Source organism: Mustela nigripes, chromosome 5, assembly GCF_022355385.1.
Source record: "Mustela nigripes isolate SB6536 chromosome 5, MUSNIG.SB6536, whole genome shotgun sequence".
NCBI classification, from domain to species: Eukaryota; Metazoa; Chordata; class Mammalia; order Carnivora; family Mustelidae; genus Mustela; species Mustela nigripes.
The window spans coordinates 124,985,718-125,011,257 of record NC_081561.1 but is presented as its reverse complement, the minus strand read 5'-3'; the positions used below and the strand labels follow the sequence as shown (position 1 = coordinate 125,011,257).

The 25,540-nt window shown below is 41.4% G+C and overlaps 1 protein-coding gene across 1 annotated transcript in view; it reads right to left on the bottom strand.

Annotated features, from left to right (window-relative positions):
- The window catches only part of LOC132018326 (beta/gamma crystallin domain-containing protein 1-like), a 52,608-nt gene that overhangs the window by 18,056 nt on the left and 9,012 nt on the right, over positions 1-25,540 (bottom strand). Inside the window, exons 3-12 of the mRNA XM_059401132.1 lie at positions 23,806-23,853; positions 23,598-23,716; positions 21,686-21,851; positions 19,082-19,221; positions 12,789-12,915; positions 10,196-10,231; positions 8,989-9,143; positions 7,658-7,784; positions 7,423-7,568; positions 206-332 (exon numbers count right to left, since the gene is read on the bottom strand). Coding sequence (XP_059257115.1) covers positions 206-332; positions 7,423-7,568; positions 7,658-7,784; positions 8,989-9,143; positions 10,196-10,231; positions 12,789-12,915; positions 19,082-19,221; positions 21,686-21,851; positions 23,598-23,716; positions 23,806-23,853 — 1,191 coding nt within the window. The remainder of the gene's footprint in view (positions 1-205; positions 333-7,422; positions 7,569-7,657; positions 7,785-8,988; positions 9,144-10,195; positions 10,232-12,788; positions 12,916-19,081; positions 19,222-21,685; positions 21,852-23,597; positions 23,717-23,805; positions 23,854-25,540) is intronic.

The window sequence follows — 25,540 nt, the reverse complement described above, 5'->3', positions numbered from 1 at the left end:
GGGAGAAGGGGGTGGGATTATGGACATTGGGGAGGGTATGTGATTTGGTGAGTGCTGTGAAGTGTGTAAACCTGGTGATTCACAGACCTGTACCCCTGGGGATAAAAATATATGTTTATAAAAAATAAAAAATTAAAGTCTAAAAAAAAAAAAAGAACTCTAGAATTCAGTTAAATATTCTCATATCAAAGTATTAACTCCTTACCAAACAAATGGGTTGAACTGAAGAAATCTTACAACTTTTGCCTCCCCAGTCTTCAAAACTGGTGTACAAGCCTTTATCCAGTATATACTGCTCTCCTGTGAAGTCAGGATTCTCATAGGCTACCCATCTAAAGAAACAAAAACAATGACTTGTTAGAGTTCACAGTTTACATGTATAATACAACTATCAAACCCACTTAGGAAAATACGTAAAATAAGACCCTTCCATTTGTTTGAATAATCAGTAGTTTTGATTTTTATGATTCTCTGTTAGTCTTTTGGGAGACCTGTCTGTATGACAAATCAGAGTGACAAGGGAAAAGTATCCTTCCCTGAACCTTTTAGCGTTCTCACTTACCAAATCCTATTCCCCAAGAAAGCTCCAGTGGGTATATTTGTCTTTCTAATTCCGTTCTGAGGAAATAATCTGGACTTCCAAGAAGTACTTATAACATTCTCTTAGTAAGCAAGCAAGAGTTCTTTTTGTTATTGACCTTAATATTTTTCCAGAAAGATTACAAGAAACTATGTCTCTATTATACAACAAAGCACAGTGGGAAAAAAAAAGCTCACAGAAGTCCTTTAAAAAAATAACGCTAGGGGAGAACAGCGTATACTAAGCTCTAGAGAGGGGACAGACTCCAGTGTACTGGGAAACTATAGAGAAACTGGGCATTCCTGGGGAAAAGTAGACTCCGGCGATGGGGGAGAGAAGGAAGCTGGAAGGGAGGAAGTAGAAGCAGAAGTGTGATACTTCTTGTACAAATCATAATCATTTTCCTCTTCGGGTGAAAAACACGTTCTTCAGGTTGGCAGGTATACACAGAGAGAGAACTCTCGTGCTGTGTGCAGGAAATTCAAACCCAGGGAAGTAGAGAACTACCCCTGAGCTTAAATATTATTTGAAACGATAAGGATGATTAATAATTATGCGACCTTCATGTTCTGTGTAATGATCTTGATGCGTAAACACGTCGGTCAAAGTTCAAGAGCTGGATATCTTTATAAATATATTGCTTTCCTTTTTGCAAGGCCGTCACAACAGTTCAAGGATTATTTGGGTTATAAGTTTTGTTTCTTATGCAAACCGTTATGATTTTAGCCAAGTTGACTATAAAACAAAATTCTCCATATCCTGAGTGGATTTATGTCCATTTGCTTGATAAAAAATTGCCCCATGTTTACCATTAAAAAACAAACCAACAACATACCAAAAATGCAGCTAATTAATTAAAATTTTATTGGGGACAGGATTTCTGACGTGACCTATGTAGAATAAGCAACACTGATCAGTCAGAAATACTAAACTCTCTCCTGGGATGTTTTCTCTCACCTTTCAAGTGATCTACATTCAGAAGATAATCAACCAAACCAACTTATTGATGCTGCTTCCCAGCCAAAGATAGCCTTTGAAAGTTTTTCAGTTCTGTTATATTTGAAAGATAACTCAACATTTCCTCCTGAGTTCATTCACTGCCTTACTGATCCGCTCACAGCTGAAAAAGGACTAACACCATGTGCCTGTATATTTACTCAGAACTTTCCAAAATGCTTTCGCATCTCTGACCACAGTCAACCTAGGGAGGAGCAGGTCCTCCCATTTTACAGAAAGGAAAAGCTAAAGACACAAAAAAGTGAATTCACTGATTCTTCAACAAACATTGACTGGTCATTTATCGTGCGCCAGAACTAGAGGGCAGTAGGCATGCAAGGTTGGAAGGGACAGTCCCTGCCCTTGAATTTACTGATGGCTGAGAAGTAGCACATGGGATTATTTGCTGGTGTTTGTTCTGGCTGGGAAGGGACCCGTTCAGGGTGACACAGAGTGACACCACTGATGAGCTAGTGGCCAAGGATGCCTGGACTCCTCACTGGGTCTCCTGAGGCTCCCCACTCTGTGTCATGACCCAAGCTGCCGCGTGTCAAGTCTCCTTTCATTTCCTCTTGTGTTAAGCCATACTTAAAACAGTCCAGGGGATGCCTGGGTGGCTCAGTGGGTTAAGCGGCTGCCTTCGGCTCAGGTCATGATCCCAGCGTCCTGGGATCGAGTCCCACATCTGGCTCCTTGCTCGGCAGGGAGCCTGCTGCTCCCTCTGCCTCTGCCTGCCTCTCTGTCTGCCTGTGCTCACTCGCTCTCTCTCCCTCTATCCCTGACAAATAAATAAATAAAATCTTTAAAAACAAAACAAAACAAAAAAAACAATCCACACACTGCATAACGAACAGGGTATGACTTGACTGTCGAAAGGGCTGGACTTCAGACAAAATCTCAAACGCAGTCACTATTAGGAAGTGAACAGCAATCAAGGATAAAAAGAACACCGCAAAAATCTCCAGCGTCAAGGAGCTTAGGACAGCGAACGTCTGCATGCACCCTCCTGGCCGTCTGAACAGAGTAACTGCTGGTAGGCCAGCCAATCTGTTTTAGGAAACACTGCTCCGCTACTTCAGAACCTCATCAGCAATTTTTAAAAGCCTATTCTTAAACACTGTGAGGTCAGGAATTAGGAGACTAGTTCTAGCTATGGTCGTGACATTAGTTTCCAGATAACTTTGAAGGGGTCACTTAACTTTTGCGAAAGGTCGTATTTTCATCATAGGTAAGGGGGTCCGCCAGGATCCCAGCGCTGACATTGTGTGGGGCTGTACAGAGTCCGGGAGCCTCAGCCTTTGGCATATGAAGAGAAGAGACACTCCAATGGGAGCATGGGATCCTACCGTGTGGGGAGGAGTTTCTGCGTAGCCGAAATACCGACAAAAACCAGGACTTAAAAAAAAAAAAGGAAGGGGCACCTGGGTGGCTCAGTGGGTTAAGCCTCTGCCTTCAGCTCAGGTCATGGTCTCAGGGTCCTGGGATCGAGCCCCGCATCAGGCTCTCTGCTCAGCAGGGAGCCTGCTTCCCTCACTCTCTCTCTCTCTGCCTGCCTCTCTGCCTACTTGTGATCTCTGTCTGTCAAATAAATAAATAAAATCTTAAAAAAAAAGAAAAAGAAAAGAAAGAAAGAGAAAAGGAAAAGAAAAAGAGGTTACGCCATATCATATCAAAGTATTCCTAGCAGTCTCCGCATCTGAAACAAGTTAAAGGAAAGCAGAGGGTTCAAAGGCCTTTTTGCTTGATTGACTTCAAGGTTTGGAGGGAAAAAGGCTGTGAATGAGGAGAGACGGACCACAGGAGAGAAGGCAGCTGAGTGAGTCTTGGAGGAAGCTTTATCTAGCATGTTTTAAATATATATATATATACATATAACTAACAAGTGAGAATACTCTATTTCCCTATAAAATAAAATAAATCACTTCTAAGGAAACACCCAACACCACATAAACCTAGCTAATTCATGGAGGTTGAAGCAAAAAAACCACTTATTAAGATGTTACTTGAATTGACGGTCACGGTCATGCTGTTTTCCTTCGGAGTTGTAGCCCCAGATGAATCACCCATTAAGAGGAGGGTAAAAATAAAACCCCAGAACTCAGACTTGAGATTCTCCCTTGTATCTCTGACTTCTACTTGAGACTTGTAAGAAGAAAATTCCTTACTGTCCTTGCCTCAACATATTCTGTACACGTGAATCAACACTTCCCTGTTTACAAGGCTGGGGGGGGCGGTGGGCTGAGAGCGAGTACGTGTACCGGCAGGTCCCAGCCTGGCGGAGTCACTGCTCCGAACTCCCGGGTGGCAGGGCAGACTGGCCCTTCCGTGGCAGAGAAAAGGAAAAAGAAATTAAAATGATGGCACTCTAAGTTTCTTAGCTGGACTCTAGACCTAATTCCTTTTGTTCTTGGTTTAAAAAAAAAACGAGCCCAGTTTCCACCATGTGAACAAGGACATAACCCAGAACTTGACATGGCTTGGTAGGAGCTGCGAGAGGGAGTTTCTTCTGATGTTGCGGTCAGAAACGGAATGCGGGGCCCGGCGCTTCCGTGGCTGGATTCACGAGCATCCCTCCTGTAGGCTGGGCTCTGTTTTTGAGCTAAAAATGAGTTTACCGCCCAGGGAATGTGTTACCCATGTGATAGTGAATCTCCTGGGAGAGAGCCAGAACAGGAATCTCAAAAAAGTTTTCTGAAAAGAGTTTGCATTCCATACTGTGAAATGAAGACCCAAACTAAAATTCTTATTTGCCAAGAAGAATAAAGTCATTAAAGTCACTTTTCTTTGAAACTATTAAAAAACAAACAGGCCGGACTTCCTCCCTTGTGTTGGCACACCTCAAGCTATCTACCTCAGGAGGCCCAGGTCCACTGCCACCTCTTCAGCCGAAGTCTTCCCTGCACACAATCTGGAAATCAATCTCTCTCTGCTCAGTATAATCTCTAGGTCTTTTGTAGCTGTCATTATGTTTTATATGGATACTGTGACTTCTGTGAGAACTTAATAGAATGCTTTGCATGTAACAGACCTCCATCAATATTTGTCAGATAACCAACTAAATGAACTATGAGGAAGCAGCTGGCCCTGGTGAATACAGAAGCCCTTCCATAACTCAGAATTTAAAAGGAAGTGGTGTGAAGGGGGTGATGTGTGCACACCTCCCTTCCACTTCCCACAATACCACAACTCAACTGCTATCACCAGAAAAAAGGCCTAAGCCAGGAAATACAACAGAAATGACTAAAAATAGAAACCTATAAAAGCAACATTTATAAAGGAAGCTAATTTCAAGTAAACAAAGGCTGAGTTTAAAAAAAAAAAAAAGACTGGCTCTGGGCATGATTCTACCAGTGCTAACAGCAAAATCTACAAAAATGCCCTAAGGGAATTCTACCCAGGATCCTTTGCTTCCTCTGCTAGGACGCATGACTGGACTCTGACTAATGGAACCAACACACCTGGTGAGTACCAAAGTGTACAACTGTTTTTCCAGACTGAACTGGTCATTATTTTCCTTGTAAGTAATTAGCTTTAAAGGCAATCTAAAATACTAAGAGCCATGGCAACATTTCAGATGACTTCTGCCATGCCGTACCTTTCATCTATGGCAGATTGTAAAATGTTAGGGTGTCATAGCAGGACCTGGTAGAAGGCATGTCCTGCTGGGAATGAAGACCCAGAAGTCCTGGATGTCACTCTGTCAAGATGGCACCACAAGCAACAGCCTACACAAGGATTTGGCGAATGTGACTAATAGTAAAACATTATACTGTAGACACATCTCAGATATCCAGGGATCCTATGGGAGGCTCCACAAAATACGACAGAATTGAGATTAGAATGATCCAAATAGCCTATGTTACTCTTAAAAAAACCTAGCATCCAACACTTTCAACAGAACCCGTGTCAAATAATTTCATCTAATTATATAAGAATACTCTCACCTATAACAAATTCTAACTGACACCAACCTGGATCATAAGGATAATTGTTTAACTTCTTTTAATAGACATGTATTTTGCCCATCCAGTATCTGTCCTCATTTTTTCTGATGTTCCTGGGAAATAACTCACCCCAGTCATATATTAAGTGGCTCCTCTGGGACTGGCCCTACCCTGCTCTGAGACTGGGCACATCACACAGGCACAGTCGTCTTCTTGACTACAGAGATTGATTCAGGCAGGTACACATGACCCAAGCTGAGAGAATCAAAGTCAAACCTGGAACTCTCATGGGAAAGAGACGCTCTTTCTGCTGGACACAGTGAGAAGAACAAAAAGCAATGATGCTGCCATAGGCCACCAGATGTAAGTGGCCTGCCTAAAACAAAGCCAGCATGGGAAAAAAGCCCATTCAGGAGACAGAGAGCAAGTTCTAATGACAGTGTCTAAACTTGACATCCAGCCATAACTGAAGCAAAAATCTTTTCCAGGACTTTCAAGTTATATAGTCGGATAAACTGCACTTTCGTCACTTCTAGCAGTTTAGGTTGGCTTGCAGTCATGTATATCCTGAAGAATCTTGACTGATCATCTTCCAATAAAAGCTTACCTTAGCAATAATAGAGCATTCAATTGCTAACTCCAGCTACACTGAAACAGTATTTTTTATGTCAAAATAATAGTGAAGAAATAAAATGGAGCAGATGTAGGGTGTAGGGGCTCCGGGCAGGCCACCCCAAAAATGACCACAATGGTGTATCGATTATTTCAAAGTAAAGTTACTTAAGAAGCAACCTGTGCTAGGGACGCCTGGGTGGCTCAGTGGGTTAGAGCCTCTGCCTTCAGCTTGGGTCATGATCCCAGGGTCCTGGGATCAAGCCCCACATCGGGCTCTCTGCTCAGCAGGGAGCCTGCTTCCCCCGCCCCTCTCTCTGCCTGTCTTTGCCTACTTGTGATCTTTGTCAAATAAATAAATAAAATCTTAAAAAGAAAGATTTAATTAAAAAAAAAAAAGAGAAAGAAAAAAAAAACAACTTGTGCTAAAAGGACTATCAGACCCTCCTCTGCCTTTCAGAAAACAGGAAAAAATCTCCCATGTGAAAGTTACCCTCCTTATAACTGGTAACACAGTCTCATCACCAGAGACAGGACATTTAGAGCTGAGAAGTCTGTATGAACAAACCCTGTTACTTTTTACTACTTTATTACATTAGCCCAAATTCTGTTTAGAATTTCTTTCTAATCAAAGCTTCCAAACAAGTTTTATCCTGTCAATTCCTAACAAATGTATTGTCTCTCTAAAATATATAAAAACTGCCTGCCCTGTTTATTTCTTTGGGTCTCAATTTCATTATTGGACCTCCATGAGCATGTAATTAACTTTGGTGCTTTTTAATATTTTTCTCCTGTTCATCTATCTTATGTCAATTTAATTCTTAGACCAGCTAGAAGAATCTTGATGGGTAAGAGAAAATTCTTCCTCCCCTGCAAGGACATAGGAAAATTGAATGGGACTTTATCCCAACTTCCATTTTCTAGTATCAGATCATTATTTTTTATTTGATTCCTGCATAAGAAATCCAGGAGATCTTTCCATGCAGAATGATAAGAGAAGTAGATCTGTGGATTTCTATCATGAAACCCCCAAATCTACTGTCTACTGCAATGTGATATTATACATAAAAAAAGACTATATGAGAAAGATCTTAAAAAGCAGTTATGAAAATATGTAGCAGTACATATTAAATGACTGATTTCATATGTAGTTATTGACATGCTTATTTACTGAGTGCCTGTTCTGTGTCAGAGATACTATATTTGGGGATTAAATTAAATTAAATTAAATTAATTTAATACAACCCAAGATAAAAGTGTTTAAAATCCCGACTGGGTCATTTCACTTACACTCCACTCAGTACATTAATAGATTGTGTCTTCAATCCATATCCGGTCTCCTTTAAGTTAGCAACAATTCCTAATACGTCGATACTGGAACCTTTGGATCCAAAGTTTTTTTCACTGTACATTATCATATGAGCATTTGAAAAATCCTGTTAAGAAAAAAATTCAAAATTCAAAGGTTAGCCATTTATCATTCAAAAAAGATCAAGTATTCTCTATTAGGCTTTCTTTAACTTACACCTAATATAGGCCGTAAAGACTGAAGTTCTCCACTGTAACCTCCCCAATCTTTCCAGTCCTTGTACTCTCCTTCTTCAAGCAGATACTGATGACCTGTAAATCCAGGCTTCTCATAAGCAACCCAACTGCAACAGAAAGAACATTAAGAAGTAGTAGTTTTCATCAGTGTTAGAAGTGTCCCCATGTACTTATGTTTCATTAACAGACACTAACAGTTATGAAGCTAGACAGAGACTCATGCACTATGACTACTGGAATTCTCTAAGATTTAAGAGACTAATGGAATGGCCCCCTAAAGAACAACATAAGGAATATACATCAATGTTCTGTAAAGGAGTAGAGGGAGTACGTGTGTATATGTGTATGTGTGTATGTTTAAAAAGAACGGACTCAAAAGAACTTCAGCAGGAGCCCCTGAGTGGCTCAGTCAGTTAAGCGTCTGACTCTTGATTTCAACTCAGGTCCTGGTCTTAGGGTTTGGGGATCAAGCCCTGCATTGAGCTCTGTGCTCCATGGAGAGTCTGTTGGAGAGTCTCTCTCTCTCTCTCTCCTCCTTTGCCCCTCCCCCTCCACTCACATGCTCTTTCTCTCTCAAATAAATAAGTAAATCTTAAAAAAATAACTTCAGCAAATAAAACTGGATAAACTTTCTTCAGTGACTAATTAAAATTTCTTTGCCTATTTACAAGATCACTTTCAGTGTATACTTCTAACGGAAATACGTAAGATCGATAAAGTGTAAAATATCATAAAAAATAGAAAGTAAACTAATAGTTCAATTATTTTTTTTTAAAGATTTTATTTATTTATCAGAGAGAGAGAGGGGGAGAGAGCGAGCACAGGCAGACAGAATGGCAGGCAGAGGCAGAGGGAGAAGCAGGCTCCCTGCTGAGCAAGGAGCCTGATGTGGGACTCGATCCCAGGATGCTGGGATCATGACCTGAGCAGAAGGCAGCTGCTTAACCAACTGAGCCACCCAGGCGTCCCTAATAGTTCAATTATTTGGAGCATCATATTAATAAACAAGATATAGATTTGATCAGTGTGGGTCAACTTATTAGTCTTTCTCAGCTGACTGGCCCCAAACCAGCCCTTTGAACCACTGTGTCAAATCTAGGTCCCAGCTGACCGAGAATATGTTTGAAATTCATTTTACCAATTATCTGGAATGGTTTTCATTTCACGGTGGTGGAGGGGTGTGTGTGTGGGGGGGGAGACGTGTAATTACTGTACATACACATATACACACATACTCCCTCTACTCCTTTACAGTAATACTTTACTAAAGGGATAAAAAAGAAACCCCTCCGGCTACTCCCCCCTACTCACATTCCTCTCAGCACTTTCATGGAGCCCACGGACGTAAATGGCAAACTGTCATCTGTCTTCTCTTCTGTTTCATCTGCTTCCGTGATAAAACTGCACATTTCTGTTTCTAATTCCATACATTTTCCTTCAAAGAAAGGCTTTTCATAAATAACTACCTATAATAGAAATGAGACAGATCAGTAATTGTAACAAGTTAAATGTTAAATATTAATAAGTTAAATATTAAATAAATGCTAAATATTAAATCAGTCATTTAATAACATATCACTAAATCCTAGAACACAGAACTTTCTGATCATAGTTTTAAAAATAACTGAATGGCAGTATCATCATTTTAAAACTATGAATCTTTTTCCTGATGTGGTACAGCCCAAAGCCAGGTTCGAAGGGCAGTTTATAAATAATTGATTTTAAAAAATTGGTTTTGTTCGATGGCTAGAACCGATAGTTAGAATTTTGCTTAGGACAAACTAAGGAACCAGAGGATCCTATATTGCTTTAAAAATGAAATACAGGAGTGCCTGACTGGATTCATTGGTAGAAGCATGCAGCTCTTAACCTCAGGGTCATGAGTTCAAGCCCCACATTGGGTGTGGAGCCTGTTTAAAAAAAAAGAAAATAAAATAAATGTGTCATAAATAAATGCGTACAAAGTAGAAATAGCAGAAAGGGAGATCTTGTCTTGAGAACTCAGTTTTTTCCCTGGCTAACTGGCAAGCAGCAACTGGCCCTGCAATTAGTAAATACAACCACAAATTATAAACCGAATACAATGATGAACCTCTTAAGCCATGGCCACACATACTGGGAGGGATTATTAGTGCCATTAACCTCATCTTCCAGTCAAAGGGATGGCATGTGTCAGTTGGGATGACTGCCTTTAGCTGCAGTTACGTTTGCTGATGTGTAAAATCACATTATCTTCATGGGCATGGAATGGGAATAAATTTTTTATTTTTATTTTTTAAATTTTTAAAAATTTTTAAAAAAAGATTTTATTTATTTATTTGACATACAGAGATCACAAGTAGGCAGAGAGGCAGAAGAGAGGGAGAGAGGAGGAAGCAGGCTTGCTGCGAGCAGAGAGCCCGATGCGGGGCTTGATCCCAGGACCCTGAGATCATGACCTGAGCTGAAGGCAGAGGCTTTAAACCTCTGAGCTACCCAGGCGCCCCGAGAATAAAATTTTTAAAAGAAACATTTTTACCTTGGGATCTGTAGGGAATTCAACTTTACGTCCACCCTGAAAAGAAAAATAATATGGTCAGAAACACAGCTCTTGGTGGAGACAGTCCTGTTTTGTATGACCCACGACAGCCGGGGGTCAGCGGGCCGGCCTCCCAGCCTCTGCTAAAAGTGAGCGGGCGACGGTTCTGACGTCCCAACGATGCGGACGGCGACTGAGGAAGGCCGTGTGGAGCCAAGGCGGTCTATAAGCTGGATCTGCTTGGTGGGTTTGTTTTTTAACCCAATAAGCTATGTTTTTTGTTTTTGTTTTCCCATTCAGAAAATGTCTCATGGACATGCATCTCTCTCATGTCCCTTAAAAAGCAGTCCTAAGTTCAGACAGCCCTGGACACAAGTTCTTGGTGGCAGCCACCCCAGCACCATCCAGCCCCTTGACGGACTAGCTCTCCACTGGGCTCCCGCTCTTGCCGGGACTTGCACGAACCTGGCCAATCTCCACTCCTCTCTCAGTTCAACTCCCTGCCGTCCTCATCCGAGGCTGTTTGCTGCCTTGCCTCTGCAGGCACGGGATTCTGCAACCCACGGCTTACAACATCTTTGAGTTCACACAAGTTCACTCTAGGGTCTGGAGGACTCTTGTAATAATTAGATGAGCTGCTGGCTAGAACTTAAACTAGCCCAAAGGATGGGTCTGTGGGGTTGGTTTTACTTTTAAAACAAAGTTGTTGTAAATCACCCAAAAACTCATGAAGAAGAAGCCACAGAGAAAGCTATTATTACACGGAAATGATAAACGGGTAAGAGTTAAAATCAGCAGCGGGAAAGTCAGGAGAATATTTTCCACCAATCTAGAACCGTTCTTTCTTTCTTTCTTTCTTTCTTTTTTTTTTAAGTGCAGCCAAAGGTACTCACATGCACCAAATGAACAGTAATTATAAAGGAAGGTTGCTGTTGCTGATTTTATCAACAAACCAAAGCAGAAACAACCAAGTGCAGTATCTCCCCCCATTATCAGCATTTCACTTTCCAGGTTGTTACCCGCGGTCAGTCACAGTCTGGAAGCAGAGGCTCCTCCTCCTGACTCAAAGTCAGAAGGTCAGGGGTCGCCTAACTCTGCGTCAGGACGCCCACGCCCCTCACCTGGCTTCACCTCGCCAGGCAGGCACTTTATATCTCACTGCATCACAGGAAGGGCGATTAGAGTACAGTAAGATGTTCTGAGAGAGGGACCAAGCTCACACGACTTAAACTACAGTATATTGTTTACTTCTTCTATTTTATTATTACTGTTCATCTCATACTGTGCCTGATTTATAAACTAGGTTACAATAAATGTATAATTTAATTTCTAAATTAAACGTTATCTATCATATACATATAGGAAAGAGACATAGTATATATATAGGGTTTGGTGCCATCCATGATTTCAGGCACCCATTGAGGGTCTTGGAAAATATCCTCTGTGGATGGGGGCAGAGGGGAACTAAGTGTACTAAGCACCCATTTCAAAAGTATCTTTTTCCAATGCCCTGAGCATTACAGCTTTTATATCATTTGAAATAGTCTTCAAAACCTGGGACAATTCTTTCATATAGTCACAAAACGAACTGAACTTTGTTCTTTGCAAGTGATTTTTTAGAAAAAAATCATTTATAATGAAAAAGTTATTTATAATGCAAATGAGTTTTGCATCAAGACCAGCAAACACGGAAGGAGGTAATTAACCCACAGGCTTTGGAAGGAGGTAAAGTTAAGATAAAAATTATCTCCATGACTTTCTAATTTGTTTCAAACTGACTCTAGAAAAGAGCCACAAAATGCAATTTCAGAAGCACAACTGTAACAAGAGCCTCCCTCTTGCCACAGGTCCTTAGCGAGCACCTGCTACCCTACGCACACACCTGCTACTCTGCGCACACACTGTGCTCCCCACGGGGGACAAGACAGGAGCAACTGTCTTGAGTTTAGCAGGAGAGACAGAAGGAATATCGTAAAAGACAGGGACACGATGGAGAGGAAGCAGAGGCAGTGCTGGGGAGGATAATAGTCACACGTCCTGTCCCAGGGCTCCCAAAGCTGCCCCCACCCCCCAACTTCTGATTGCCACAGCTGGGCTGGTGCCCACCTGCCCTGGCCTTCCCAGCTCCGCCCAGGTTCACGCAGAACATTCCCTGACATCTCCATCTAGCACAGTGTTGCGTGGTTTTTAAGACCCAACTTGATTGAGCATGAAGATTTCCTAATCACATCATTCACATCACCTGAAGGTGGACTCCACCCGTCCTTCCTGTTTTTCCACCAGGTTTAGTTCTTCACTGTCTTCCCTTCCTAAACCTGCCGGGGGCTGCAGCTCTGTGCACTGAGTGCCGGCTCTGCAAGGCTGAAAAATGCCTCGAAGGCAGACAACGTGGGCTTATCCCCATTTTTTTTTTTCCATCTAGAGCGTCCAGCAAGTCACCCTCTTATTTCCTCCAGCAAGAGGTTCCATCTGCTACAGATCTGTGTTTTTACAAGTCTGGTTTTATTGCTTCCAAGTCCCAGTCTGTGAACTATCAACGTCAAGCTGACAAAGAATCAGACTCCAAGAACGTTTTGTTAGATTTCGTTTTTACCATTTTCAGAGGTCGCATGGATCCAATGTACGCTTCTTCTGTGTCCCAGAAGGACAGGTCGGGGTATTCACCAGGTTCCAGGACAAAAGGCATACCCTGAAATCCAGGCTCTTCATAAATCAGCCACCTAAGTAAGCACCAAGGAAGAAAAGAGAGGGCTAATCATTTGTTTCCAGGGCACAGAGGACCCCACTGAGAAGAAAGGAAAGGAGGGGGACGATGTGTATTTGGGCCACGAATGGGTACACTCGGGTATCAGAGCAACCTTAGATTCAAAGAGAATGTGCCATTATATGCTCCTCTTCTTGAGCTTTTACTTGTCCCCTTGTGGTTTTGTCCAGTTAATTTTAATTTATATGATGAATCCCTTCAAAGCCTAAATGTCTGTATCACTTCAAGTCAGAGCAGTAGTTACTTTGTAGCGCTCTATGTATTTAAAGAGGCCATAGCCAGGAAACTCAAGCTTGATTTTATTTTTAAAGATTTTATTTGACATAGAGAGACACAGGGAGAGAGGGAACACAAGCAGGGGGAGTGGGAGAGGGAGAAGCAGGCTTCTCGCCCAGCAGGGAGCCTAATGTGGGTCTCGATCCCAGGACCCTGGGATCATAACCTGAGCCAAAGGTAGACGCTTAACCCACTGAACCACCCAGGCGCCCTCAAGCTTTGTTTTTAAAATGTTTTAAAACGGCTACTTCTCACTTATAACCAAAGAATCAGATGTTCCACCTACTCATTTGTCACCATGCCCAAAACTAGTAACAGGTAACATCCACCTAGCACTTACGAGGAATGCCACCCGGAATTTGATCCAGTCCACGCAACAGAACTATGAGGAAGGAACACTACTGTCCCCATTTTACAGATGAAGTTAAGTAAATTGCCCAGGGCCACACAGCTGCGAGTACCAGATACAGGGCTGATCCAAGCTGATTACAGAGCCAGACTCCTACTCATTTTTTGGGAGCGCTTTTTCTCATTCCAAAAGTGCACATAATTTACACTTTTTTACAATGACTCAGGATCATCACTGGGAGCATTACAATGTGTGGTGGTGTCCTGGGGGCTCTGAAGGACTGTAGGGCTGCTTGCTCCCAGGCCCCAAGCTTTTTGAGTTCTTGGATCTGATTTTTACGGCTTTTCAATACCACACCCTTTTATCAGGCTTGTCAGCTGTCACTTCCGCTGTGGTCAGAGAACAAGCAGCCCCACCCTCCCTTCATGTGCTAGAAACCAGAAAACCAGAAAACCATGCCTGTTAGAACGGCCTCGAAACACTGTGCACAGTCTCATCACTTTCTTAGTTCCCCAGGCGAGTTCTGGGAAGGAGAGGTTGTAGAGATGGGATGTTCATGTAAGGGAGGTAGTAGAACAGCCCCTTATACACAAACACAGAACTCTTGGTGAGCACTTATCTTCTCCAATTCCTTGTTAGTCTGGCCAAAGAGTCCTAGCTGGGGTATCTCATTATCCCCAGAACACCGTGCCGAGAAGAAGAAGGTGGCCATAAATAAAATCTTTTATCAACAAAATGGGTTTGATTCTCCTCTTTGCCTTCTCCTTCCCAATTTTGGCCCAAGGCACATTTTGGGTGATGGGTTTCGTTAAAGATTCCCTTGGATAAGCCAGTAGCTTCTCTGGACTCCCTAATTATACAAGGATTTACAATCAAAATCCTCCTGAAGACCTGTCAACACACACACACACACACACACATGTTGACAGACTGAGTGGTATACGTGTGGATTAATTCAAAACGAATTAGTCCATGTGGTTAGAAGTCAGGGTACCAGTTATGCTGGGGGTAAGAGGATGGCGGGAGGAAGCACAAGTAAGGAGACGTCTGAGATACCCGCTGTCTTCTATTTCTTGATCTCGATGATGTTTACTTCGCAAATTCACTCAGATGATACACTTATGATTTGTTGTGCACTTTTTTGTACAAATATCACACACACGTCAGTAAAAAATTAAGGGGAAAAAGGCTTATCTTTTAACAAATAGCACTACAGTGCCCTAAAACACAAGAAAATGAAGGTTAAGAGTGGGGTCCTTTAGACCTCCTTAGGTTTGAGGCATGAGAATTAGGGATACATTACCTAGTTCTTAGAGCTCTAAGCTCACACCACACCTGGGTTTCACACCCCCAACTAATGGCAGTTCGTCAGCAATGGTGCTACTGGTCTACCGAGCCAAGGGCCATGGAGCCTGAGTCCTCACAAGTGAATGGGTGGCACTTTCTGTAAACTCAGCACACGGCTCGTAGGCAGGTGCTGGGGAGAACTGAGGGGATAGCTGGGCACAGGACCGCGTTCAGGAGGCCTTCCCTTCTACAGTCTGAGGTGAGGGCATTTATTCACCTGATACGAAACACTTCAGTTTTCTCGAAGCAGGTGATTTAGTCACGTACCATTTACAGAAGGGAGGTAATCTGGGGCAAAGGGAAATTTGTCAAAAGACTGAACACAAACAGACACACTGGAAAGGACAGTTCCTCGATGAGCAGGAAGAAAACTCAAACCCACACTTATCAGGGTTGGGTGGACTTTGGAATCTCCAAAGTCGTCCACTGAGCGTGATTCATTTTTCCCAAGTTCTAGTCCCACAAGATACATTATTCACGAGGCCATCAGGAGAGGGGGAAACTATCTTCAGGCGGTGTTATTTCAGGTTCTAAAAGTCCTCCTATTTTCCCATGCACTTAGGTAATGAACTCTTACCTACCTTATGAATAAATAGTATAATTATAAAGTGTGAGCTTTTAAAAAAAATGATAAAAAATACATATTATTTCAACAACGTCCCTTTGTATGTTTATAATGGCTATCTATATGTTGATTAAAAACATTCTGTAATTATTCTTTTAGAAATGCCTTTTGGCCACATAAGAAACATTGATCTTTTCTTGTTCACTTATCCTCAAACAGCATTTCCAGCTGGACCCTCAGTCTTACTCTCCAGGCACGGCTCCCTGGGAGTGCTGGCTATTTACAGGAACCAACTGGATATGCAAAAAAATATGAATATGCTAATTTGAGGTTGCTCTGAAGAGGGCGAGCTATGACTCTCAGAGGGGAAAATGTCCCTTTACAGTGGAGAGTTGTGGGAGGCACCAATTTTTAAAAATTTTTTTGGATTAAATTCAGTTAGTCAACATTTGTACATCATTGGTTTCAGATGCAGTGTTCAAGGATTCCTCGGTTGTGAATGGCACTCAGGGCTCATCACAGCACGTGCAGGAGGCCCCAATTTAAACAAGCAACCCAACTCAGTACAGTTAATAGGAATCACATGCCGCCTTTTGTGATGCAACGTGACGATGTAGCACTACCCGTATGAAGGGTCCTTTCCACACCTGCATCTGATCACGCCTCTAGATGTAACCCGTTCAATACAGAAAATTCAGGCAACACTGGGACAAGTTAAATGATATGAGGAAATGCTCAGAGACAAAACCAGATTGTGGTATATTCTCTGACCTAAAACCTTGCAAGGACAGAAGTGTAAAATAAAGGTATGGGAAAACCACAAAATTCCAGAGAGAGTTTATGGGTGTGAAGTCGGGGGGATGGGCCCAGGGTGGGCCACGCTGGGTGCCGCTCGCAGTGCTGGTAAAGGTGAGGTCCTAAGTCAGGGGGCAGGCACACGGGGATCTGTCTTAGTACCAGGCTTCATAATTCACACATAACATCCTCTGTGTATATCAATATGTCTCAATAAAATTGACAAAGAACATTTGGCTATTCAAAACTGTCCCTTGACTTCTAAATTAAAAATTTTAGAAATTCCTCATTTTCCCCAAAAAGAATTTGACAAGCAATGCCCTTCTTGTGTGTATGTGTAGAAGAGTTTAACCCCCGTTACGTAAGTAGGCCCTGGAATAAATCTAATGGAATCTAGCGGAGTCCCTAACATAGCAAAGACTTCTCGGCTACCGGTTCAGAGGACTGATGTGTCAAAGAAGCAAAATGGACTCAGGTGTTTACTAGCAGTTGAATTCTCCCAACCCATCAAGACTCCCCTCGAAGATCTATAAAAGTACTAATGACCTACTCCCAAAGCCAACCAACCAAGTTCAAGGACCCCAACTTGGAGCTGACCTCCAAACCAGCTTCCTATTATCGTCATGACAACAGAAATGAATGGCCGTGAAAAACTGGACACTGTGGCAGGTTTGTGACTGGCCCCTGTGAGAGGAGTTAAACTCACTGCAAAGGTAAGAGATGTTACTTAGGAGTAGCTCTTTATGCCTTGACAGAGCCCAAGCCTGAGTCATGAAGCCTTCCAGACATCGAGATGAACATATTATAGCAGATGCCCATCTCGTTCTTTTAAAGAAAGGGGTCCTTCTCAATTTAACTTTAATATGTTAAGAAATAAAATATACTGATCTCTTTGATGTGGGAAAAAAAAAAAAAACAACCAAGGGCAGCAGGAGATGAAGCCCTTGTCTTTGTTTAGATTCCTCCTTTCCTTCTCAACCACCAAATATAAACATGCCCAAGGCTCAGATGGCTTCCCTACTCCCTTTGAGATCTGTCCAGCACAGGATTTAAAGACTTTCTCCATGCTGCCTACTCCTGAATTTCCACCTCCAGCTTCCCTCCTGAACCCCAGTCCCCCGTAGCCAGTCCTCTTCCTGTCCCCTCACCTGAATGAACAGTTGACCCTTCCAACTCCACCTCTCAAAACAAAACTGTTTTCTCCATCCCAATCAATGCCGGGGTCCCAAACCCTAGCTATTTCTCAGCCCCTCACCGCTCACATACAGTCTGTCAGCAAACTTGACAGTTCTACCAGGAAAATGTGTCCAGAATCTGACCACCTCTCACTAGCACTGTCTAAGCCACCGCAACCTCTTGCCTATGTAACTTCATTGCCTCCTAACTGGTTTCTTTGTTTCCACTCTTGCCTCTTTATAGTCTATTTTCTACAGAGTAGCGAGAGTGATTTTTCCAGAGCACAAGTTAGATCAAAATCCTCCTGTGATCCACCATGTCAGAGTCGTCTAAAATCCCTCCCAAGGCCTGCCAACAGGCCTCTCTGTCATCCCAATTCTTCAAGCTCACTGCATTCCAGCCACCTTGACCTCCTGGCAGTTCCCCAAACACACCCAGCAGGGCTTTGCAATCGCTTCCTGCCTGGGACTTGCCCTCTGCCCATCCCCCCTCGGGCATCTTCAGGGCTGACTCCCTCACTTCCTCCCGGCCTCCACTTAAAATGTCACCAGAGACCTTTCCTGCCATCCTATCTAAAATGGCACTACCACTATTCCTCTCTCTAACTCCTATTTCTTGTAGTATTTTCTCTCTGACACATTAACACAGGTATTATCTTATACACAGCCCACTGACAAAATTTTTGAGCCTTCTCGAATATATGAATATGTATAAAGGATATACACTATCACATAATATATTATGAATTTAACAGAAACCTTGCACAAAAATAAAATCATAAAAGGAGGAGATTTTAAGTGAAATATGAAGAAGCTTCAGCGTTTTTCCTGGCACCCCCGGGGCTGTCTTTTGCTGCGCCAGGCTTGGTACTCCCCTTCAGAGGCCACCGTACTCAGGACTGACAACTGCACCTTCTGTCCTAATATCCCCCATCTCAGATATTCCCACCTCCTTCCAAATACTTTTGCAGTTTCCTGTGATTTCTGAAACCAATGTCCTAGGGGCTCTAGATCGCATTGTGTGAAAATGTTCAAGGAAGGAAAGTACCACGTGTGTTGGCCTCCATCCCCCATGAGATATCAGGAACACATGCTTTGGATTACCTCCTTTGGATTACCATGAAGGTAAAAGCTGTTACTCAGCTGGGTATGAATCAGGTTCCTCTGTGATAAGGAAATCCCAACATTAAACATGCAGTTTTTTTCCTCCCCGGCACTTCCCCTGAGAATGTTATTGTTTCTAAGAGAGCTGAATCATAGGAACTCAGGTACAAAAGAATCAGAATTTTATGTGCCTTATGAGAAAAAAAAAACAAAACACAAAACCCTTTTAGTTAATAGGTACTTTATAGGACACAGATCAGAGTATCTCAAGTCTTTCCAGTAGGACACTCACAAAAAAGTTTCATTAAAATTATATTTGAGGGCCACCTGGGTGGCTCAGTTGGCTGGGCGTCTGCCTTTGGCTCAGGTCATGATCTGGGGGTTCTGCGCTCTCTGCTCAGTGGGGAGCCTGCTTCTCGCTCTTTCCTTCCTTCTCCCTTTGTGTGCTTCCTCTCTCTCATATAAGTAACTAGATTTAAAAAAAAAATTGTATTTGAAACAAAATACTTACGTGCCCCAATGTACTTTAATGGAACAAGTCTTCTGCATTATACCAAATCCCTGCATCTCTTCAGTGTCGTCGAAGTAAGAATTCAGGAGTCCTAACCCTTCCCGTTCAGTGAATAAGTCAATCTGACTAACTCTGTAATCCTGAAGAAAGAAAGAAAAAAAAGCACATGTATTTAATAATTACACCATGTATTTAACTGTACAATAAGCTCATTATCCTTTCTTTTCAAATAATTACAACAAATTTTAAATACACACATACATTTCACAGAGTGCCTGCCATCTACCCCTACCCTGTCTTCAGCCACGATTTAGGAATATGTGACTTGTGAGGTAGCCATGTTGCTTTAGCCATCGAGCACGGTGTGACATTCAAGCAAAAATCCCCAGAAGTGTATTTCACTAGAGTTCTAGAACATATTTATTTCTCTCATCCTCACTGAAAAAACTGTTTGGCTTTCCTTGGTTACTAGAGTTTGAGTTGCTTCAGTCAGACACGGCCATCCAAGTCCAGAGGCTCTCTAGTCCAGAGAGGGGCTGCGTTTGGGGCCTTCCTCAACTGCTGTTTTGTGCCTATAAATCCCCTGTGGTAACTCTCCTTGACTGTGAACCAAATCTCTAAGATATTGGTTTGGTCTAAGTTGTGAAAGTAATGGTACACATCTGTGGTGAGTTACAAATCCCTGTACCGTGCTCCGTGTACCATGCTGTGTACCATGACGTGCTCGTCCTGCCTATCAGACACATCAGAGGCGTTGGCTGGCTGAGTCCCTACGTGTTAGTCAAACACTTATTGAACTTTAATCTTGCTGAGCTAGGTCCACTGAGGTACAGAAGAAATTACACTTGGGTGAGATCAGGGGAGGCTTTCTTAACCATTACCAAAAGAAACAAATTTAATGAACTAAAAAGGTGCTCCCCTTCAATGTGTTGTGATTTATGTTCATGTTTCAAAGCAACCAAACATAATCGGTTAAAAAAAAAATCATAATGTATCTGGAACCAGGAATATATCCCGATCCTTTAATATGACACCTTTCAGAAAACATTCACACCAGTAAATCAGCAATGTACAAACAATTAAATGCACCAAAATGTTCGTACAATATTATTTAAAATAGTAACAAATCTAGAAATAGCCTTAAGTTCCACAGAGAAGGTAAAATAAATGATAGTACATCATTTCTTGAAAACCTCAAACCATGTAGTGACATGAAAAGCATGAATTGCATTAAGATGGCTATTATTAAAAAATATATATATGGCTATTATCAGGCAAAATAGGAGACCCCTCTTTACCAACATGCTTCATTTACCTTACCCTCCCCCCCCAAGTGCCTTTAAATCCCCACCCACCAGAATCTGATACAGTTACACGTCACTAAGAGTTGTTGGCCAAAGGGAGTGTGATCTTCAGGGAAATGGGCATGGAGAAGGAAAAAGGATTGAGAGCTACAGGTTTTTTGCATTTTGTTTGTTTTTTGTCTTATTTTATTTTTTTCCTTAAGTGGTAGAGCCCAGTGTGGGGCTTGAACTCACAACCCTGAGATTATCATGATTATCACAATCATCATGATTACAACTACAGAAAAAGCAGACGGACATATGGCCAAGACAGAGCAGAGAATTCAGAAAATTTAAGAGAGGCTATCTCAGGATAGCAGATTGGGATGATGGGCTTAAACCCTACTCTATTACCAATATTAGTTGAGCAATAAATAAAGAGTGCAGGGAAATTAAACCACTGACTATGACAATTTTAAATGGTGTTCTTCATGTCTTCTGTAAGGTTTATCACATTATGTACTTAAAGCTATTAAAAGATAAATCAGTTAGAATACCAGTGATCACTGAAGTCACTCAGAAATGTTGACTTAAGAATCAAGTGGCATTTTCCTCTGCCAAAAACTGTTACTCATTCTTACTCACTCTCATTTCATAACATTCCTTCTCTTCCTATTACACTCAAACACCCATCTCTGTTACACGAATGGGATTTTAATCTTCCACTTGGAAGATACGATTAACTACATTTTTAAAGGTAAAGAAGCATCAAATCCCAACAGGCACAAAGAAAGACAACTTCCTCATCAACAAATAAGGAGCCAAGACGTTTTAGCCAATCCTTAAAGTGACCTCGAGTACCTACTGTTTTTCAACCCACATGGAACCCCAGAGTTGAACTTTCAACTGGATTTTTGGGGGATTATTTTTCCAAAATAGAATTCCTATAAGCCACTCAAGGTAATTGGAACTCACACAGCAACCAAAAAACAAAGGGAAAGAAAAATCTGTTCATATAGAATTCATCCAAACCAGGTTAATAAGTAAAATACATTTTTGGAGATGGGGATGGGGGACAGGAGTGAGAAATTAACCTTCAAGATTTATTATGAAAAAAATGACTAATCAGAGTGTTTCTTTTCTAATTCAAGTGTACGAACACTGAAGTTATAGAAAATATATTCATAGAGCATCGATCGAACATTTTCCCCCAGTCTCTAATTTCATAACATGAACTTTTCTCTCAAAGAAAGAATCATCCCCGGCATTCAATAAATTCTTGCTGACTGAATCATTACACTCTGGTTTTCCCATAACCTACCTGGACCACATGTCTGATTGAACCAATCACCACGGGCTTAGTAGACTCTGCCTCCTCATTTCCTTCCAAAACATCTTCTAAGCCCCAGAGACCAGAGAGTTCCAATTCTCCTTCTTCTAAGGGGATGGTGTGCCCTTCGAAATTGGGTTTCTCATACAGAATCCAACTAAGAGTAAAACACAGCAAAACTATTAGCTGGTGTCGGTAAGAAAGGTTTTGATGACTCAAGTGTTCTAGCTAATAGCCTCCCCCACGCCGTCCCCTTCTTCCCTTTCCTTCTCCCCTTCTCTTCTCCCTTTTTCTCTCTCACATATTGTGGCCAATTATCCAGCTATATATACACTGGTCAATTATCCAGCAATTAAAATATATACACTGGTCAATTATCCAGCAATTAAAATATATAAACTCTCTCTAAAACTAAATTTACTGGGCATAATTAAGCCTCTGAAGATCCAAAAACCATACCAGAATCTTAAAGAACTTTTGGCATCAATATAAACATCGCAGAGTCACTGATGTTCTATGGAACGGTCAGTTTGTGAACAGTTACAAATGGTAATACATTGGATAAATGGACTTTTCCTATATGTGTAGAAAACACTTCTAGAGGGATTTTACTTACATTCCAGGACTGTATCAATGGATATATTGGTACAAAATATTGATACCAAAAAAAACCCCTATATGCATGTTAACGGAGAGCATTTAAAAAATACCCTTCCCAACAACAAACATCCAAACACTAAAGAAAATCTAATGTCAATATATGACAGTGCTGCTCTTAGATGCTTATGCTTTCAAGAGAGAAGCCAACAAAAGTTGAAGAAAAAAAAAAAAAAGAACACTGGGGTGCCTGGGTGGCTCTCAGGTCATGATCCTGGGCTTCTGGGATCGAGTCCCACATATGGCTCCCTGCTCAACAAGAAGCCTGCTTCTCCCTCCCCCTCTGCTGCTTCTCCCTCTCCCTCTGCTGCTTCTCCCTCTCCCTCTGCTGCTTCTCCTGCTTGCTCTCTTCTCTCCCTCTCTTTCTCTAATAAAGAAATAAAATCTTAAAAAAAAGAGAAAGAGCCCTATTATATTTAATACAAAATTTATATAATATTTGTTTTTAGTGTTATTTTTGGTCTTTAAATTTAAGAACAAAAGCTAATTATATTTTTGTGATGAACATGTTAAATACATAGAAAAATGCTATAATATGTAATACCTAACAGGAAAGATGCCGCATATATAATCAAATAGAAAAGACAAAAACAACAATAAAAAGCCTTACTAGTTTTTTAAACCACAAATGTCTAAAGCCCAGCCTTCTTTATCTCAAACAAGATCAGTATCAAGGATAAGTGCTTATGCCAGATAAGTGATTTTATTAAAATGGCTTTTCTTAATTCAACTTCCTTTGTATTTCCTAGAAGCTGTCAAGCTGGTAAATCATTTTTTCACCAGTTTCTTTAATCAAAACCATCAGTTGCCGAGAGGCTGGAAAATAAATTTTAGGTTAGTCATTCACAATGTCTTTTCTCATAGAACACTGAAAATTCTACCAACAAGATTAGCGCAATTCTTCCCAACCTCACTGAAAATTCATAAAACAGAAGTGTTTTTGAGGACTCGGAGTTCCAGTAGTCCTGGCCAGTGTGATGTGGGGTATATGGGAAAAGAAAATTGTACTGCTACACACAACTGACTTTTCTAGCATTAATGGGCATCTCCTCTATAAAGCAGAAACATGATTCAAAAGTGTAATTTCTTAGACATGAATTTCTTGCAATACCCCCTAAGACTAGTATTTTCTGCCCTTTACATTACTGAAGGCATAATTTTAAATAAATACTGAAGACCAAAAAGGTAACTAGAAATGTGAAACACACACCCTCTAAAAGTCTGGAACCCAAAGCACTGGTCTTACCATCCTCTAACGACCTTGACGATGACCACCGGGGAGAGGCTCCAAGAGCTGCAATCCTCAACATCACTGAAAACCTCAATGCACTCATCAGAGACATCTGGGTCCCTGAAGATCACTACCTACATGAAAATGAAAGTGGCAGCACACAGTTGGACATTATCAGACCAAAATAAAATCCTGACTAGAAACACAGCATCCATCATCTTACCTTTCCAGGCCGGGGATTGATTTTATTTGTAAGACTTCCTCTGAGGGTCTGTAATCAGATGAACAAAAACACAACAAATTAAGCTTTGTGTAATACTCTGCAGAGTTTCTCTGCCCACGATCTATTTATTTGCCTCAAAATTCTTTGATTTTGAGACAATCCACCTTGATCTGTGCCAAAGCTATATTAAAGCTCTGAGTCCACACTGTTAAATTAAGAGCAGTTTTTCTCCTCTAGCTAAATGTGCTATTTCAATTTCTCCTCATTTATTTGTTTGTTTGTTTTTAGAGAGACAGGGAGGGAGGAGGAGAGAGAGAGAGAGCAGGGGGAGGGGCGGAGGAGGGAGAATCTTTTTTTTTTTTTTAAAGATTTTATTTATTTATTTGACAGAGATCACAAGCAGGCAGAGAGGCAGGCAGAGAGAGAGAGAGAGAGAGGAGGAAGCAGGCTCCCTGCTGAGCAGAGAGCCCGATGCGGGACTCGATCCCAGGACCCTGCGATCATGACCTGAGCTGAAGGCAGAGGTTTAAACCCACTGAGCCACCCAGGCGCCTCAGGAGGGAGATTCTTAAGCAGGTTCCACATCCAGCTAGGAGCCTGATGCATGGCCTCATCCCACAACCTGACCCCAAATCAAGAGTCAGACAAACAACTGGGCCAGCAAGGAGCTCCTCAGTTTTTCCTCATTTTCCAACAATCTAGAAAATTCAAGGCCCAAGAGTCAGACCTATGTTTTACATCAGTGCACAGAATAAGAATTCAGCTAAGAAATTATAATTCAGGGGCACCTGGGTGGCTCAGTTGGTTAAGCAACTGCCTTCAGCTCAGGTCATGATCCTGGAAGTCATGATCCTGGAGTCTTGGGATCGAGCCCTGCATGGGGCTCCCTCCTCAACAGAGTCTGCTTCTCCCTCTGACCCTCCCCCTTCTCATGTTCTCTCTCTCTCAAATAAATAAAATCTTTAAAAAAATAAATTATGATTCAATCTCTGTATAATATCAAGTACAGAGAAATTATAAGTATTAATCATGTATCTAGAAGGAGCTACATCAATGTTATGTGTTCATACATACACCTTATCTGAATCTACAAATATTGTCTTCTATCAACTTACCATCATATCACAAGTATTAGTCTAAATAAAAAGGAGCTTGTGGGATGTATCACAATGTATATTGCATATAGTTTCCTTAATCCTCCCTTTTTGAAGGACAAAATAGGTTTCTCTATGGTTCCAAAACTAATCATTTTCAAGAACATCTGACAAGACCAGTAAAACCAGAAATACATTACATAATAATAATAATAGTAATTATACATGAAAAAATATACAATACAGACTACTTTCAATGCTGACCAGGATGCTTATTCTTAGGACTGCTTTTAACCTGATCACTCTTGCACTAGGCCATAGTGGAGTATACCAAAGACCACAGGAAGGCCTCAGTAGAACACTATTAAAAATCAAAATGGCATCTACTTATTTATTTAAGTGAAATAAGCCGAAGAAAAGGCCAGAAATTTAAAACAAAATTCACATTAAGACAATAAAGACAGAATGGTCATAGAGTAAACAAAGCCCAAGACCTATGGAAAAACAAAAAATGAAATTTTTTAACCATAAAAACACTTAGATAAAGTATGAAAATACTTTTTTTCTTCTTTTTACTCCATTTGGTTTGATTTTTCAAGAGATTCCATAGGGAAGCTGTATATTCTGTTGTTAGACTCATC